At 45.2% G+C, this 16,121-nt stretch overlaps 1 protein-coding gene across 2 annotated transcripts in view; it reads right to left on the reverse strand.

Moving 5' to 3' along the window:
* Window positions 1–14,357, reverse strand: part of CDHR1 (cadherin related family member 1) — a 79,413-nt gene extending 65,056 nt beyond the window's left edge. The window contains exons 1-5 of one of the 2 annotated variants that reach the window (XM_056850115.1): window positions 14,267–14,327; window positions 14,011–14,013; window positions 13,183–13,278; window positions 2,010–2,155; window positions 776–826 (exon numbers count right to left, since the gene is read on the reverse strand). In XM_056850115.1, coding sequence (XP_056706093.1) covers window positions 776–826; window positions 2,010–2,155; window positions 13,183–13,278; window positions 14,011–14,013; window positions 14,267–14,327 — 357 coding nt within the window. Of the gene's footprint in view, window positions 1–775; window positions 827–2,009; window positions 2,156–13,182; window positions 13,279–14,010; window positions 14,014–14,266 lie in introns of both variants that reach the window. The other variant, XM_056850114.1, reaches the window with a different exon arrangement.
* Between the last annotated feature and the right edge of the window lie 1,764 nt (window positions 14,358–16,121).

Genomic DNA, 16,121 nt, shown 5'->3' on the forward strand with positions numbered 1-16,121 from the left:
ACTGTGACTAGCCCAAGGTCACCCAGCTGGCTTCATGTGTAGGACTGGGAAATCAAACCTGGTTCTCCAGATTAGAGTCCACCACTACTAACCACTGCTTTTAATCACTATACCACGCTGGCTCCAATAATTTTGGATTTGGTGTTTTTTGAAGAAAAACATATGGACATATAAATCTGTCACATACTGATTTAGACCATTGAGATTCTTTAACTAGACATGTTACAGATTTAATATGTGGTTTTCTGTAGGCAAAGTGTGTGTTCTATCACTGAGCTTTGGACTCTCTCCATGAAAATGCAGGAAGGATGAATACAGCCAACGTCTACTTGCAAGTTAGATACAAGGGTACCAAACTACTCTTGGATTCTTGGCAAGAGAGTGACTTGCAGGGACCCAGATGGGGGACGGACAGACATTGACTTCAGCAGAGGTAATGGGTTCTGGTCTATGGGCCAGAGATAGATGCATCCAGGAAAAACAGACAGACTATATTTCAGGTAAGGCCAATATTGGAATGGTTCATGCATCTGAAGATGAGAGATCTGACTCATGAAAGATTATGTTAGTATAAATCTGGTTAGCCTTAAAGGTGCCACTTGATTTCTGTTTTACAAAATCTAGGAGTAATTCTTCATTATACAATCACTTTGAAATAAGCATTTGTGAAATTAAACAGACAGCTAGGAGACTGGAAAGGGATCATTTTCATTGCATAATATGTAGCCTGAATGGGAACCTGTATAAAAAGTTTCTTTTCTGTTGAAATACTTACTTTACTTAAGCCATCTGATATGCTGACTATGGCTTCAATCTCATCTTCTATCTGGAAAAAAAAAGAATAAATTGTTTATAGTGCAGTTGCTAGAAACAGGCTGAGTTTCAAAAAAAATGTAAATAAAACATTTCTGAAACTTTAGAATCATAGAATTGTAGAGTTGGAAGGGGCCATACAGGCCATGTAGTCCAACCCCCTGCTCAATGCAGGATCAGCCTAGAGCAGTGGTTCTCATCCTGGGGCCATAGGATCCTCAACCTGGGGACCCCAGGATATTCCAAGGGGACCTCAGGTGAAAATTGCATAAATGGGGGACCATGGCACGAGACTAGGGGGTCACAGAGGGAAGTGAGAAGTGAAGAAAACAGAAACACATGAAAACCTAACACATGACTTTCTTCATTGCACTTCTATGCATCGTTTGCAACTGTGGATTGTATGTGTATACTATGTGTATACTATGTGTGCAGGTATCAACTTAGTAGAGCTACGATATGAGAGACATATACTAACCAGTATAACAACTAGAACCAATCTGACCAGATGTTTGAGTAATTGGTAATAGATTTTACAACCTATACACATGCCTGGTTGGGTTTGAACTGTTTGTAAAAGGTAAAGGTCCCCTGTGCAAGCACCGGGTCATTCCTGACCCATGGGGTGACGTCACATCCTGACGTTTCCAATGCAGACTTTGTTTGCGGGGTGGTTTGCCAGTGCCTTCCCCAGTCATCTTCCCTTTACCCCCAGCAAGCTGGGTACTCATTTCACAGACCTCGGAAGGATGGAAGGCTGAGTCAACCTTGAGCCGGCTACCTGAAACCGACTTCCGTCGGGATTGAACTCAGGTCGTGAGCAGAGCTTTTGACTGCAGTACTGCAGCTTAACACTCGTATGTATTTATTTATTTCTGTAAATGTGTGCAGGCTTAACATGTGTTTTAATTAACCACTGATGAAGGCCCAATAGGCCGAAACGCGTTTGGTATGTGGTTACAGTTATCAACCCTAGGAAATGCCATTGAGATATTTTAATGTTTTTAAATATTTTTAACCTTTACATAGAGCTTCTAATAAATTGGTTACGACTTGACAGCACTTTACACACAACTCTCCCAGCTGTGACTTGAAGGCAAAAAAATAAAATGAAAAATTCATTAGCGATGTCTGACTCGGGGAAATCCTTTTTGCCTTGTGAAATCCATTTTAAACTCATCCTTATTGGACCATACCTCGCGATCAAGTTCCGAAATCAGAGTGATGTTCCCGTAGTTCTCATCAACAGCAAAGTAACTTCTAGACCCAGCTTCAAAACTCAGGCCGTACGTCACTGGATCCCCTTCTGGGTCTGTCCCGTTGAGCGTATATACATGGGTTCCTGAAAAGAGAGAGCTTGTAGAACATTATGGGTAAAAATGTGACTCTGCTTGCTGGTTAAAGAAGAGCTCTCATTATTTTGTAGGAAAATAGATCTATTGGCTTGGATCCTATGACTACGTTCTGTAGGTGTTCACTCTGGAAACAGTGGAAATATCTACCTTAGGCACTCGTTCTTTCATTTGTGAACCTAAGAAAAGCCATGCTGGATCAGACCAAGGCCCATCAAGTCCAGCAGTCTGTTCACATAGTGGCCTACCAGGTGTCTCTAGGAAGCCCACAAACAAGACGACTTCAGCAGCATTTATCCTACCTGTGTTCCACAGCACCTAATATAACAGGCATGCTCCTCTGATCCTGGAGAGAATAGCTATGCATCACGACTAGCATCCATTTTTACTAACAGCCATGGATAGCCCTCTCCTCCATGAACAGGTCCACTCCCCTCTTAAAGCCTTCCAAGTTGGCAGCCATCACCACATCCCAGGGCAGGGAGTTCCACAATTTAACTATGCGTTGTGTGAAGAAATACTTCCTTTTATCTGTTTTGAATCTCTCACCCTCCAGCTTCAGCAGATGACCCCGCGTCGTGGTATTATGAGAGTGGGAGAAAAACTTCTCCATGTCCCTGTGCAAGATCAGTTGTTTTCAATGAGCCCTTGGGGAAACCGAAGAATGGGTAGCAGGGGAAGTGAGTGGTGCTGCGGTTGGCACAAAGCTACCGGCAGATCGTGGTCATAGGATCCAGGTCTATCATTTGCAAATGTGCACATGGTATGTAATGTGCACATTGCAGGTATGCACACTATATCCTTATGTATGAAGGGGGTAGCAGCCAGTGAATTAAGTGTACATTTCTGAAATGTTGTGGACATAAAGACAGCTAGTCCAAGTAGGGTTAGAAACAGAGCTGGAACGGACCTCAAGGGCCATCTACCCCCTGCACAATGAAGGAAATTCTAAACTTACCTTCCCCCCACTACTCCTGTGACCCCTGCTCTATGCCCAGAGGAAGGCATAAAACCTCCAGGACCCCTGGCTAATATGGCCTGGAGGAAAATTCTTTCCTGACCCCAAAGTGGCGATCGGCATTACTCTGGGCATGTAAGAAAGGGCGAGAACAATTGAGCAATGACTCATCCCTTCCTGCCCACCCTCTCATGATTTGCATGCATTTAGAAGACTCAAATCTGACAAGGGGTGGTGCCCACCCAGATACATCAAATATACAAAGAATAGAGTTGCCAACCTTCAGGTGGTGGCTGGAAAATGCTCATTATTACAACTGATCTCCAGGCGACAGAGATCAGTTTCCCCGGAGAAAATGGCTGTTTTGGAAGGTGGAATCTATGGCATTATACTCCACTGAAGTCCCTCCCCTCCCCAAACGACACCCTCCTAAGGCTCCACCTTCAAAATCCCCAGGTATTTCCCAACTCGGAGCTGGCAACCCTAACAATGGATGGGGCAGTTAAAGGGCATAAAATTGCACCACCATTTTAACTTAAGAGGAACCATGGGAACTGTAGTTCTATAAAAGGAGCTCGGCTTCCCTAACGGAGAATTCTCAGCACCCTCACTAAACTAGAATAAGAAGAGGGGGAAAAAGAAGAAGAAGAAGAGTTGGTTTTTATAATCTCCTTCCCTTTCTCCTCCCACAACAGACACCTTGTGAGGTAGGTGAGGCACTTCGGAGAGAACCGTGACTAGCCCAAGGTCACCCAGCTGGTTTCATGCAGAGGAGTGGGGAAATGAGCCCGTTTCTCTAGATTAGAGTCTGTCGCTCATGTGGAGGAGTGGGGAATCAAACCCAGTTTTCCAGATTAGAGCCCACTGCTCTTAAGCACTACACCGTGCTGGCTCTTCCCGAGATTATTCGAGCGATATACTAGGACAGTATTCCGGTAACATAAGAACATAACAAAAGCCATGCGGGATCAGACCAAGGTCCATCCAGTCCAGCAGTCTGTTCATACAGGGGCCAACCAGGTGCTTCTAGGAAGCCCACAAACAAGACGAGTGCAGCAGCACCATCCTGCCTGTGCTCCACAGCACCTAATATATTAGGCCTGCTCCTCTGATCTTGGAGAGAATAGGTGTGCATCATGACTAGTATCCATTTTTACTAGTAGCCATGAATACCCCTCTCCTCCATGAACAGGTCCACTCCCTTCTTAAAGCCTTCCAAGTTGGCAGCTATCACCACATCCTGGGGCAGGGAGTTCCACAATTTAACTCTGCGTTGTGTGAAGAAATACTTCCTTTTCTCTGTTTTGAATCTCTCACCCTCCAGCTTCAGCCGATGAGTTAGCGTTTTTGTATTACGAGAGAGGGAGAAAAGCTTCTCCCCGTCCACTCTCTCCATACCGTGCATAATTTTATAGACCTCTATCATGTCTCCCCTTAACGGCCTTCTTTCCAAGCTAAACGGGGGGTTACCGCACTCAGCCTTCTAGGGCATTTTTTAAAGTTGGACAACGTTATATAATACATCGTTTCTGATGTGTTCCCTACCGCACTCTTCTACTCCAGCACGGCATTCAAGGATTTCCCAAACGTTGCTGGGGGGTGGGGACGGCTTCTCGCCGGACTTGCAGGTCCTGCTGCCGCGCCGAGAGGCACCCCGGAGAAGGGCGGCTGGCTGGCTGGCTGGGTTGGGTTGGGCTGGGCTGGGCGGGGAGGGAGGGCTTCTCGCCAGACTCGCGGGTCATTAGTGACTCACTTAAACGGAGCAAACCAATATACCGCTTGTAAAAGGGTTTTTGGATACCATTGCCAATAAACGGTTGGAAGACGTCTTCACAGCTGAAGGGGCCAAAGTAGGTGCGAACACCATTTTTACAACAATTTCAAACTCTTAATAAATCGGTGGGAAAACATTGAAAGTGTGAACAGATTTTTTTTACAACATTTCCAAACTCTTGAAACATCGCTGGGAATACTTAGTGCGGTAACAGCTCTAAGCGTTTTAACTGCTCCTCATAGGGCAGTTGCTCTAGCACCCTGATCATTTCGGTATGATCAATAATATGGATATTTTTCAAAACGTTGATATGTCCATAGAATTTGCCCAGATTTTTCGCTTGGGGGTGGGCACAGGTACATCAGAAGAAAGATGGATACATTCTCTTATTGGGGGATGTATCAACTTCCAATTAAACCCTTTCATACCTTTTTTAAAGGAAGTTACATGTACAAAAAAATAACGTTGCATTTTATTTGCAAATTGCGCATACACACTAGTTTTATGAAGAAGGGAACATATTTTAGCATTGGTGCAATCCAGTGACCTCTTAGCTGCACAATAAGCAGATAAAATATTTGCTACTGAAAATATATACAAAATGGTGATCCTCAGTTAATTATGGAGACGGTAAAAGTATCCCAAACATGCAAAAATGGAATCCACTCATCTCTCCAGCCTACTTTCTCCTGAGCTAATATCCTGGGTATTAACTGATGCTTCACAAGTTGACTGGGCCAATCCATCACCCAAGCAGCCATGTGGGGCATCGTATTTGATGAGGGTGGTAGTTTGGGAAGATCGCCTGCTCTTGTGCCCATCAAAGAGCGAACCAACCTCCAATAGGGTTGCCAACCTCCAGGTGGTGACTGGCGATCTTTTGCTATTACAACTGACCTCCAGCCGATAGAGATGAGTCCCCCTGGAGAAAATGGCTGCTTTGGCCATTGGACGCTAGGGTACTGAAGTCCCTCCCCTCCCCAAACCCTGCCCTCCTCAAGCTCCGCCGGTGGTGAAAAGGGACCTGGCAACCCTAACCTCCAGAGGTACTGGCAGCACCCATAAGGCTCACCTTCTCCTTGCTGGTGGTGAGAAACCTGTCCCATTGCCCCAGCTTAGGCTGATGAAGATCTTGAACCAGCCCTCCTGGTAGCAGGCATGTTGGAACAATATTATAACATAAAGAAACACACTGGATGGCTTTATGACTATTCTTCCAAATTGCTGCCTTAAGAGTCTCGCCGATAATTTTTACACCTTTCTCAGCACTAACTCTCCATATCATTAACACCCCGAGTACGCTTCCTAGCGCTGACTTAACACCAATTAAAAAATCTCGCACGAGCGTTTCTGCCACCTCTTGCTCAAAAAGAAAAAGGAATCAAAACCTTCCTCTCTGAAAACGTCTCTCTGGGGGAGTGTACAGACTTAAGCAAACGCTACAGTAGGCCCTGGGGACAAAAGAACCCATTTCCCATGGCTATTGGCATGTTATCAGTTGGTGGTGAAATGTATTCCTGTCATATAGTTACCTAAAGCCCCAACATATTGGGGTTATCATGACGTAGTGAGCTTTGGTGGAAAAATATGTGGTAAAAATTGAGGTCAGAAATAGGGAAAGCAGGATAGACTGCTGGTAATTTGAGATCACACTCCTGTTCCAGGGGCTCCTGTATGGTCTCCTCCATAGCCCCTAACCTTAAGAGCTTTCCCCATAACATACACTTCCGTAATTTATTCACAGGTGTGAGCCCAGACACAGGGAAATGGCAGAAAACCAATGTAGCGCTTAAGAGCGGTGGACTTAAATCTGGAGAACCAGGTTTGATTCCCACTCCTCCACATGAAGCCTTCTGGGTGACCTTGGGCTAGTCCCAGTTCTCTTTGCTCTCTCTCAGCCCAACCTACCTCTAGGGTTGCCAACCTCCAGGTACTTAGTATGGAGTCGGCTAGTTAATATCAAGTCAATCACAGACACAAAGTAATCCAGAACTTGACAATTTATCACATAGGTGCAAAAGTGCAAATGTGCAGTGAAAGACTTACAACATACAATTCTAATTAACTAGTCGACTCCATACTAAGTTCCTGACTGTGTGTAATAGTGTGGTGGTGTATATTTTGATTGCTCAACCTCCAGGTACTAGCTGGAGATCTCCTGCTATTACAACTGATCTCCAGCTGATAGAGATCAATTCCCCTGGAGAAAATGGCCGCTTTGGCAATTGGACTCTATGGCATCCCCTCCCAAAACCCCGCCCTCCTCAGGCTCCGCCCCAAAAACCTTTCGCTGGTGGCGAAGAGAGAGCTGGCAACCCCACCTACCTCACAAGGAGTCTGTTATGGGGAGAGGAAGGGAAAGTGTAAGCCGGTTTGAGACTCCTTAAAGGTAGAGAAAAGCGGGGTATAAAAACCAACTCTTCTTCTTCACTGCATAGCTGAAGTAACATGAGGTGACTCAGAGATTTTGTGGCTGAGGAGGCTGAGGGGAGACATGATAGAGGTCTATAACATTATGCATGGTTTGGAGTCAGTGGACAGGGAGATGTTTTTCTCCCTCTCCCATAATACTAGAACACGGGGTCATCTGCTAAAGCTGGAGGGTGAGAGATTCAAAACAGATAAAAGGAAGTATTTTTTCACACAACGCATAGTTAAATTGTGGAACTCCCTGCCCCAGGATGTGGTGATGGCTGCCAGCTTGGAGAGCTTTAAGAGGGGAGTGGACATATTCATGGAGGAGAGGGGTATTCATGCCTGTTAGTTAGAATGGATATTAGTCATTCTGCATACCTATTCTCTCTAGTATCAGAGGAGCATGCCTATTATATTGGGTGCGGTGGAACACAGGCAGGATGGTGCTGCTGCGCTCTTCTTGTTAGTGGCTTCCTAGAAGCACCTGGTTTGCTACTGTGTGAACAGACTGCTGGACTTGATGGGCCTTGGTCCGATCCAGCAGGGCCTTTCTTATTTTCTTATGCTGTAGTCCCCACTGAAAGGGAGGGAAAAGAGCCACAAGTTTGTATCTTGACGTCTGCAGCAAAAGGCTTAGTCTATATATATGTGAGTCCCATCGTGTATTTTTTTACCCTTAAAAACAGCTGTGGGTAATATGGGTTGGAGACTGGATGATGTGGAAGGGGGTGAGGTTAAAGGCAAATTCCATGCTGGCTATAATTAGACGAAGAATAAAGAAGAAAACTGCTGCTATCATACTGCCCTTGCACAAATCTGTGGTGAGACCACACTTGGAATACTGCGTACAGTTCTGGTCACCACACCTAAAAAAGGATATTGCAGAGCTTGAGAAGGTGCATAAATGAGCAACCTAAATTATCATAGGGGTAGAACAGCTGCCCTATGAGATGTGGTTAAAAAGTTTAGGGCTGTTTAGCTTGGAAAGAAGGCGGTTAAGGGGAGATGTGATAGAGATCTATAAAATTATGCATGGTATGGAGAGAGTGGACAGGGAGAAGCTTTTCTCCCTCTCTCATAATACAAGAATGTGAGGTCCTCTGCTGAAGCTGGAGGGTGAGAGATTCAAAATAGATAAAAGGAAATATTTCTTCACACAACGCGTAGTTAAATTGTGGAACTCCCTGCCCCAGGATGTGGTGATGACCGCCAACTTGGAAGGCTTTAAGAGAGACATGGACATGTTCATGGAGGGCTATCCATGGCTACTACTCAAAATGGATACTAGTCATGATGCACTCCTATCCTCTCCAGTATCAGAGGAGCGTGCCTATTATATTGGGTGCTGTGGAACACAGGCAGGATGCTGCTGCAGTCGTCTTGCTTGTGGGCTTCCTAGAGGCACCTTTTTGGCCACTGTGTGAACAGACTGCTGGACTTGATGGGCCTTGACCTGATCCAGCAGGGCTTTCCTTATGTTCTTATGAGGTTTACTCAGTAAAACAGATAGACACCAATAATAGTCTTCTTTTTTGTTTGTTTGTTTCTTACCAGGGCCTAAACCCATTTGTAGGGGCAAGACAGGGGAATTCCTCTCATGGAAATAGCCACAAGGAGAAAACATTAGCTTTCCCCAGTGTTGTGGTTATGATCACTCCACGACTTTTAGGGCCAAACATCACAACAAGGTTTTGAGTAATGGAACTACAACCTCAGTGTAAATCATACATATAAACCTGTCCTTGAACTGAGTCACCCCCTTAGTCTATCAAGGTCAGTATTGCTTACTCTGACTGGAAAGGGCTCTCCAGGGTCTCAGACAGAGGTCTTTCTCACCACCTACTGCCAGATCCTTTGCACCGGTCAGAGATTGAGCCCAGGACCTTCTGTACGCAAAGTGATGCTCGATCACTGAGCTGTGATCCTACCCAGAGGGGTCTATTTGACTCTAAGGGAGATCACTAGGGTTGCCAACTGCCAGGCAGTAGCAGGAGATCTCCTGCTAATTCAACTGATCTCCAGCCGATAGAGATCAGATCACCTGGAGAAAAATGGCCACTTTGGCAATTGAACTCTATGGCATTAAAGTCCCTCCCCTCCCCAAACCCCGCCCTCTTCAGGCTCCACCCCCAAAATCTCCCGCCGGTTGCAAAGAGGGACCTGGCAACTCTAGAGATCACGCATCTTATTCCATCTATAAAATGCAAATCACAGGTAAACTGTGCTTCTTCTTTGGCCGTTTGTGCAGGGATGTTTCTCCGCGGTCACCCCCTGCCAACTGCTTCGCTGCTTCCTTTTGACTATGCATGCCTTTTTCTGTCCGTCAGAGATTGCTTTGCTCCCCGCATGCTTTGCCCGCATTTTCTCAATTCCGTCTAAAACAGCTTCCAGAAAACAAGGGTGAAACTTGCGAGGAGAGTGAGGCGACCTCTGATTGTTGGGAAAGGCATGCATAATCAAAAGGAAGCCCCGATGTAGTCGGCAGGGGTGACTGCGGAGAAATGTCCCTGCATAAAAGGCATTTGTGATCTTAAAGGAAAAAAGAAACCATGTTCCTCTGTGGATATGTGCCTTGCTGAAGGACCGTCTGGTATCCTATTTGGCACTGTCGGTAGCCAGCTAGGATCTCTCTTCAGTCAGTGGGCTGCCCCTCCGGTCAGATTCCCCCTGCTGTGAATAAGACTCTTTCCCCACAACTTAAGAGTCCAGGCGTCTCTGAGCCTACTATGCACACAGCTAGAGGGAACTTTCCAGCCAAGTGGAAAGTGCTTCATTAACAGGTTGGAAACTTCCTTTCTATCTGGGGCAGCATCTTGAACTAAAACAATCCTGTCCAGAGGGAGCAGTTGAAACTTCCAGCAGAGAATAAGCAGGAGAGGCCTGGAGGAAACCAGTTCAAACAGTTGGCAGGAATCACACAGAGGACTTGATTTCTTTGGGCTTGTTGGACAGCGGAGGGACAGAACACCTGCCCCAGGAGCAACGTTTAGGCAGAACTAGTGTATTTGCTCTGCGAAGGTTGTGAATGGAGAATCAAGGCAGTGAAAAAAACATGCCTGAAAGCTTCCTTCTGGAATTTAGGGGGTCAAAAAAGGACAGGATTGCCAGTTCCTGGTTGAGCTATTCCTGGAGATATTGGGGTAGAGACTGGGTGAGTAGGGTTGCCAGGTCCCCCTTTGCCACCAGTGGGAAGTTTTTGGGGTGGAGCCTGAGGAGGGTGGGGTTTGGGGAGGGGAGAGACTTCAATGCCATAGAGACCAATTGCTAAAGGGCCCTTTTCTCCAGGAGAACGGATCTCTATCGGCTGGAGATCAGTTGTAGTAGCAGGAGATCTCCAGCTAGTACCTGGAGGTTATACAAAAACAATAAATCACCCAGTGCTGTAATGAGACTGTCAAAACAAAGCACAGCACTAGACTAGGTTATAACAAATGCAATTTTAGAGAACACATAAAGAGAATATTATCTAAACACCTAATACACTATCTAATGACATGCAACAAGTGAACAACATACAAGGTGGTACTGAATAGTATGTACAATATATACAAGGGGATAAGTATAGCCAAAAAAGATCCCACACGGAATAAAGCAGAAAATTTAAACATCTAAGTTGTCCAGAAAGATCATCCTGCAACCAGGCTCAGACAGTCTTTACAACCGAATAGTTTTCTTCCAGTTCGCTGGACAGGTGAAGTTTCTTAAAGCAGAAAGCTTCTCTTGTCCGGTGGGACCCATATACAAAGAGTTCGGAACCGCGAGATAGGGACGCAATTCCCAGGTATTAATTTGCGTTTCACCGACTATGGCTTCATCAGCCTTGCAAGTCTCAGAAATACTTCATAAAGGCCCCAAATATAGGTCCCGTGTTTCCAAAGAAAGAAGATCTTCTGTCAAGGTCTGTCTTTTTGCTCTTAATAAATTAGCATTGCTTAGGAACCTGCTGGAGCGTGTCTGTTTATGGGAAGCTAGGGATGGACGCCTGAGTCTGACACTGGGGAGGGTGTGGTTTGGGGAGGGGAGGGACCTCAATGGAATATAATGCCATAGAGCCCACCCTCCAAAGCAGCCGTTTTCTCCAGGGCAGTTGATCTCTGTCATCTGGAGACCAGCTGTAATTCCAAGAGAACTGCAGACCCCCACCTGGAGGTTGGCAACCCTACACTGGGAGGATCTTTCCAGCCCCAAATAAGAGAAGGTTGTAATGGATGTTATTCTGGCGCAGTGGCAGGGGGGACTAGGCTTACCGTTTGCCCGGTTCTGCCAGGTAAACTCCTACCCACACTGCCCCCATCCCTGCTGGTGCTCAAATGACTGCCAAGGTGGAAATGGGGAAGGGGGACACCACACCATTCTAGGATTTCCCCAGAACTCTATGGAAAAACCTGGAAGTGATGTTGCAATGTTTTTCAACCCTTCTCCTCCCTGTGCCCTGCCCCCAAACCTCCTGGGGTTTAAGGGCAGAAGCCTGGCAACCCTAGGGGAGACTGGCTCAGAGATGCCACTGGCCAAAGGGAACGTGATTAGCGAGGAATAAACCACTGTTGTCTTGCACTACCCACCCTGTATTTCAGTTGAAAGTCCTTTTATTGATGGAGCTGGGAGAGCCTAGCATTGAAGGCCATTTCCTTTTCTGGACCCAATCTCTCACATAGGGTTACCAGCCCCAGGTTGGGAAATACCTGGAGATTTGGGGGTGGAGCCTGAGGAGGGCGTGGTTGGAGGGGAGAGACTTCAAAGGAATATAATGCCATAGAGTCCACCTTCCAAAGCAGCCATTTTCTCCAGGTGAACTGATCTCTGTCACCTGGAGATCAGTGGTAATAGCAGGAGATCTCCAGCTACCACCTGGAGATCTCCAGCTATCACCTGGAGGTTGGCAACCCTATTCTCACAAGAATCATGAGAACAAAGATTGGGGATGGGGGAATAGTTTTTGCTGGAGACTGAGTGTGCACGCACACCGTCAAGTCACAGGAGACATATGGCAAACCCATAGGGTTTTTAAGGCAAGAGACATTCAGAGGTGGTATGCCATTACCTTCCTCCATCTGGACTGAGAGGTCTGAGACAACTGTGACTGGTTTTTAATTGTAAACCACCTCGAGCAGGAGGATTCTGAAGAGGTAACATAGAAATATTCTAAATTGAGAAATAAACAAACTTGGACTGGGGAGACTTGGATTCAAATCTCTACTCAGACGTGAAATTCACTCAGTTGCTTGGGGTCAATTATCCGCTCCCAACCTAGCGAGATTCGAAACCAGTAGCCCCTTAGAGACCAACAAGATTGTCAGGATATAAACCTTTGAGAGTTAAAGTTCACTTCATCATCAAGTATCTGATAAAGGGAGTTTTTGACTCGAAGCTTATACCCCAAACATCTTGTTGGTCTCTAGGGTGGTACTGGACTCGAATCTAGCTGCTCGACTGCAGCCCAACACAGCTACCGTCTGAAACTCTCTCAGCCTGATCTACCTCATAGGGTGGTTGTGAGGATAAACTAGAGGAGGTGAAAACAACACATGCTATTCTAAGCTCCTTGGATGAAGGGCGGTATACAAAATAGGAGAAAGGTGACTCAGTCCCTCAAGAAGCAAGATTCTGCACAGCCAAGTGCAAATGCACATCTGGATTCTCATAAAGCCTGCATCCCAATGTTCACGCCACTGAACAGCTGGATGTTCCACAGCTACGCAAACATCGCACACTTGATCAAATTCAGTAATTTAGTTTTTGAAATAGCTGCATCAAGGAAAAGACATCCAGCGCATGCAATCCCTACAAAATAGGATCATGACTCCCCTCCCCCATTTGTAGCAATGCAACGGTCAGCTTTTTGAAACAAAATATTGTAAGGTAGTACTGACCCACGGGTGTGTCTTCAGAAATGCTGAAAAGCGCCAAGTTCCCGTTAGTGCTGCTGGCTCCATTGTCAAAAAAATAGGGAGCGTAATTTGCCGGAACTAGAAGTCAAAAAAGAGAACTCAGAAGAAAGCATTCCTTAGAGCAACCAAAAGGAATTTCCTATCCTGCCTCTATGTATAAAGCACAGGCCAGGCCAATGCCTTTGGGAAGAATCCAAGTTCATGACAGATTCAATTATGCCCATAGACCTAATTTCTCTTTGAGAAAGTTTATGGGACTCTTAAAGGGATCCTGTATTATGTTTATATTACAAACTGCTATTAATTTCTCTCTCTCTCTCTCTCTCTCTCTCTCTCTCTCTCTCTCTCTCTCTCTCTCTCTGTGTGTGTGTGTGTGTGTGTGTACATGACACACAAGGAATTAAACAAACTCTTTCAACCCCCTCCCAAATATCCTGTTAACCTTTGCAAATGATCACTAACTTTATGCCAGTATCAGTGATACTGATTTCAATTGACTTAGAAGGTACAGTTCTATTTAGGATTGCACCGTTAACAGAGCTATTTGACTGAGAAGCTACTCAGTGGGACTTACTCCCAGGAGTATTTTTGGGATTGCACCGTAGAAAAAGGAACTAAGAAAGAGCATGTTTTCTGTCTCTGAAATATCCTGCTTGCTAACTCAACCTTCACTGATGTTCCCTAAATGGTATATTTTTGAGGAACATCTCCAGCTTTCTAGGACTGCCTCAATTAATCTGGACCAAATTCTAAACATGCTGGTTTCTTAGGGAAACCTACCAAGAAGCCGTAATGAAATAAATTACTTACTTGCTGCAAAGAGAACAGCAAAGTTCAAAGAAAATAAAAATAAAATAAAATTAGTTCCCATTCTAATCACAGATGAAGCATCAAAAACAGTCCATTGAAGCTGCAAACATGCGATCGATGGGAAGGGAGAAAAGCAAGCAGCCAATAACGTTTTACATGGTTATCCAAAAATGAATGGCAAAGCCACATTAGCCAGGATTACTATAATAAAGCGAAGGCGGTTCGACTCTTTTAGCAGGGAGTTTGTGGTACTTACCCAAGCAAACGTTCACCAAACTAAGGAATAAAGATGGGGGGAGATGCCAGGCATGCTTCATCCCACTGAAGAGATGGCCAGTTTCTTCTTCTCAGTTGGGGGGCAAAGTAATTGTAAATGTAGACATGTATTGGCCGGAAAGCCCCGGCTAGGAATGTCCTTCAGAGCTGCGCAGGTGACGAGCTTCGGCAGGAGCAGATGTTAAGATGTTAAGTGGATGACGCGTCTTAATTTCTGAGGGATGGAAAGGCGCTCCCTTCCTTCCAGCTAATTAGACCAATTACTTGCAGAGGAGCTTGGGGACTCATTTCCAAGGCAGAGTTTGAAGGAGCCTACCAGACTCCCTCTCTGGGGGGACCGCTGGTTGCGCCGTTTTCATGTCGCCTTCACAAAGCATCCTCCAGATCCAGACAAAAGGTAAAACAGGGGCTTTGGAAATATGTCTTTTCTTTTCCTCATTTTTCCCTTTTTCTCCCCAGCAGTGGAAGGGGAGGAGGAGAGGGTAACGCGACCGACTGATGACTTACTCGGGATAAGCAGCCGTAGTTTTCAACAGTTTGGAAATCAAGGCATGCGATGGAGAACGATCAGCTTACAAGTGCATTCGGAGAAATCGTTTCCCTTTAGGTTTCTTTCGCAGTTCTTCTTATGGGAAACAACATATTTTATAAGCTGTGTTGAGAGCTGTTGAAAAAAACATTGCTGAAATAAAAATGAAGGTGTTTTTTTTTTAAAAAAAATCTTGTTTCAATATTGGTGTTATACATTGTTGTTTTTAAAAGTGTTGTTTCCGAAAATCAGGAGGTAAAGTGGTATGGAAACACTTGCCACCAGAACTTATACTAGCAAAAAGGTATTCTGTAAAGTTATGAAAATAAACCCTAACCTGTGTATTTAGAATAAACCTCACAGAATTCAGGGCAAGGGCAAGCTAAAATGAAATTCTAACTATCCAAAGTTTTTTTGGTTCATTTCCCCCTAAGATAACATAACAAAACATTATTTAAAGACACGTTTAAAGCTATGCCTGGGATTCAGGATATAGTGTCTTGCCTTACTTATTTATCCAGATGGTTAAATAAATAATGTTTGTACCCAAGAATAAGATAATTTTTCTTTTGTGTTTTATTCTCCTCCGAGGCAGGTACTTTGAACTGTACCCGAACCAGAACTACAAGTGATGGATAAGATATAGGGACCGGCAGCCACACTTAAGAACAATCTCAGTTCACACCCACGGCACTGTGATTAGTAGGTATTGTTGAATGTGGAGCGCTTTATAGTGTTATGAAGAAGAAATGAATACCCACCCCCTGCCAAGCCTGTTACTGAGATTTCATTCCATTGTGTGCATCTCCTCCTTTTGAACAGGATTTCAACCACCATGCTGCCTCCTAAGGATATTCCGTTGTCCTTTGGCCTTTCATGTTTAGTTCCAATTTCTTTGCAAGCTTTTTGGGGTGGATAGGGTTGCCAGCTCTGGGTTGGGAACTACCTGGAGATTTGGGGGGTGGAGCCTGAGGAGGGCGGGGTTTGTAGAAGGGAGGGGCTGCGATGACATAGAGTCCACCTTCCAAACCATCCTTTGTTCTCCCGGGGAACTGATCTCTGTCACTTGGAGATCAGTTGTAATAGTGGGAAATCTCCAGCCACCACCTGGAGGCTGGCAACCCTAGGGGCGGAGGATAGGACTAGTTTTGCATTTTGGCAACAAGATCTTGAGAAAAGGCATGCACAAAATCATTGGAGACCTTTTAACGTTCATCAAGCAGCCCTTTTGTCCATTCCCATTTAAAACATCAGGGCCTTGATTTTGCTAAGGAATTTTACTTTTTTGCATAATTTTGGCCTTTAG

The sequence above is a fragment of the Euleptes europaea genome, chromosome 5 (genome assembly GCF_029931775.1).
Source record: "Euleptes europaea isolate rEulEur1 chromosome 5, rEulEur1.hap1, whole genome shotgun sequence".
Classification (NCBI taxonomy): domain Eukaryota; kingdom Metazoa; phylum Chordata; class Lepidosauria; order Squamata; family Sphaerodactylidae; genus Euleptes; species Euleptes europaea.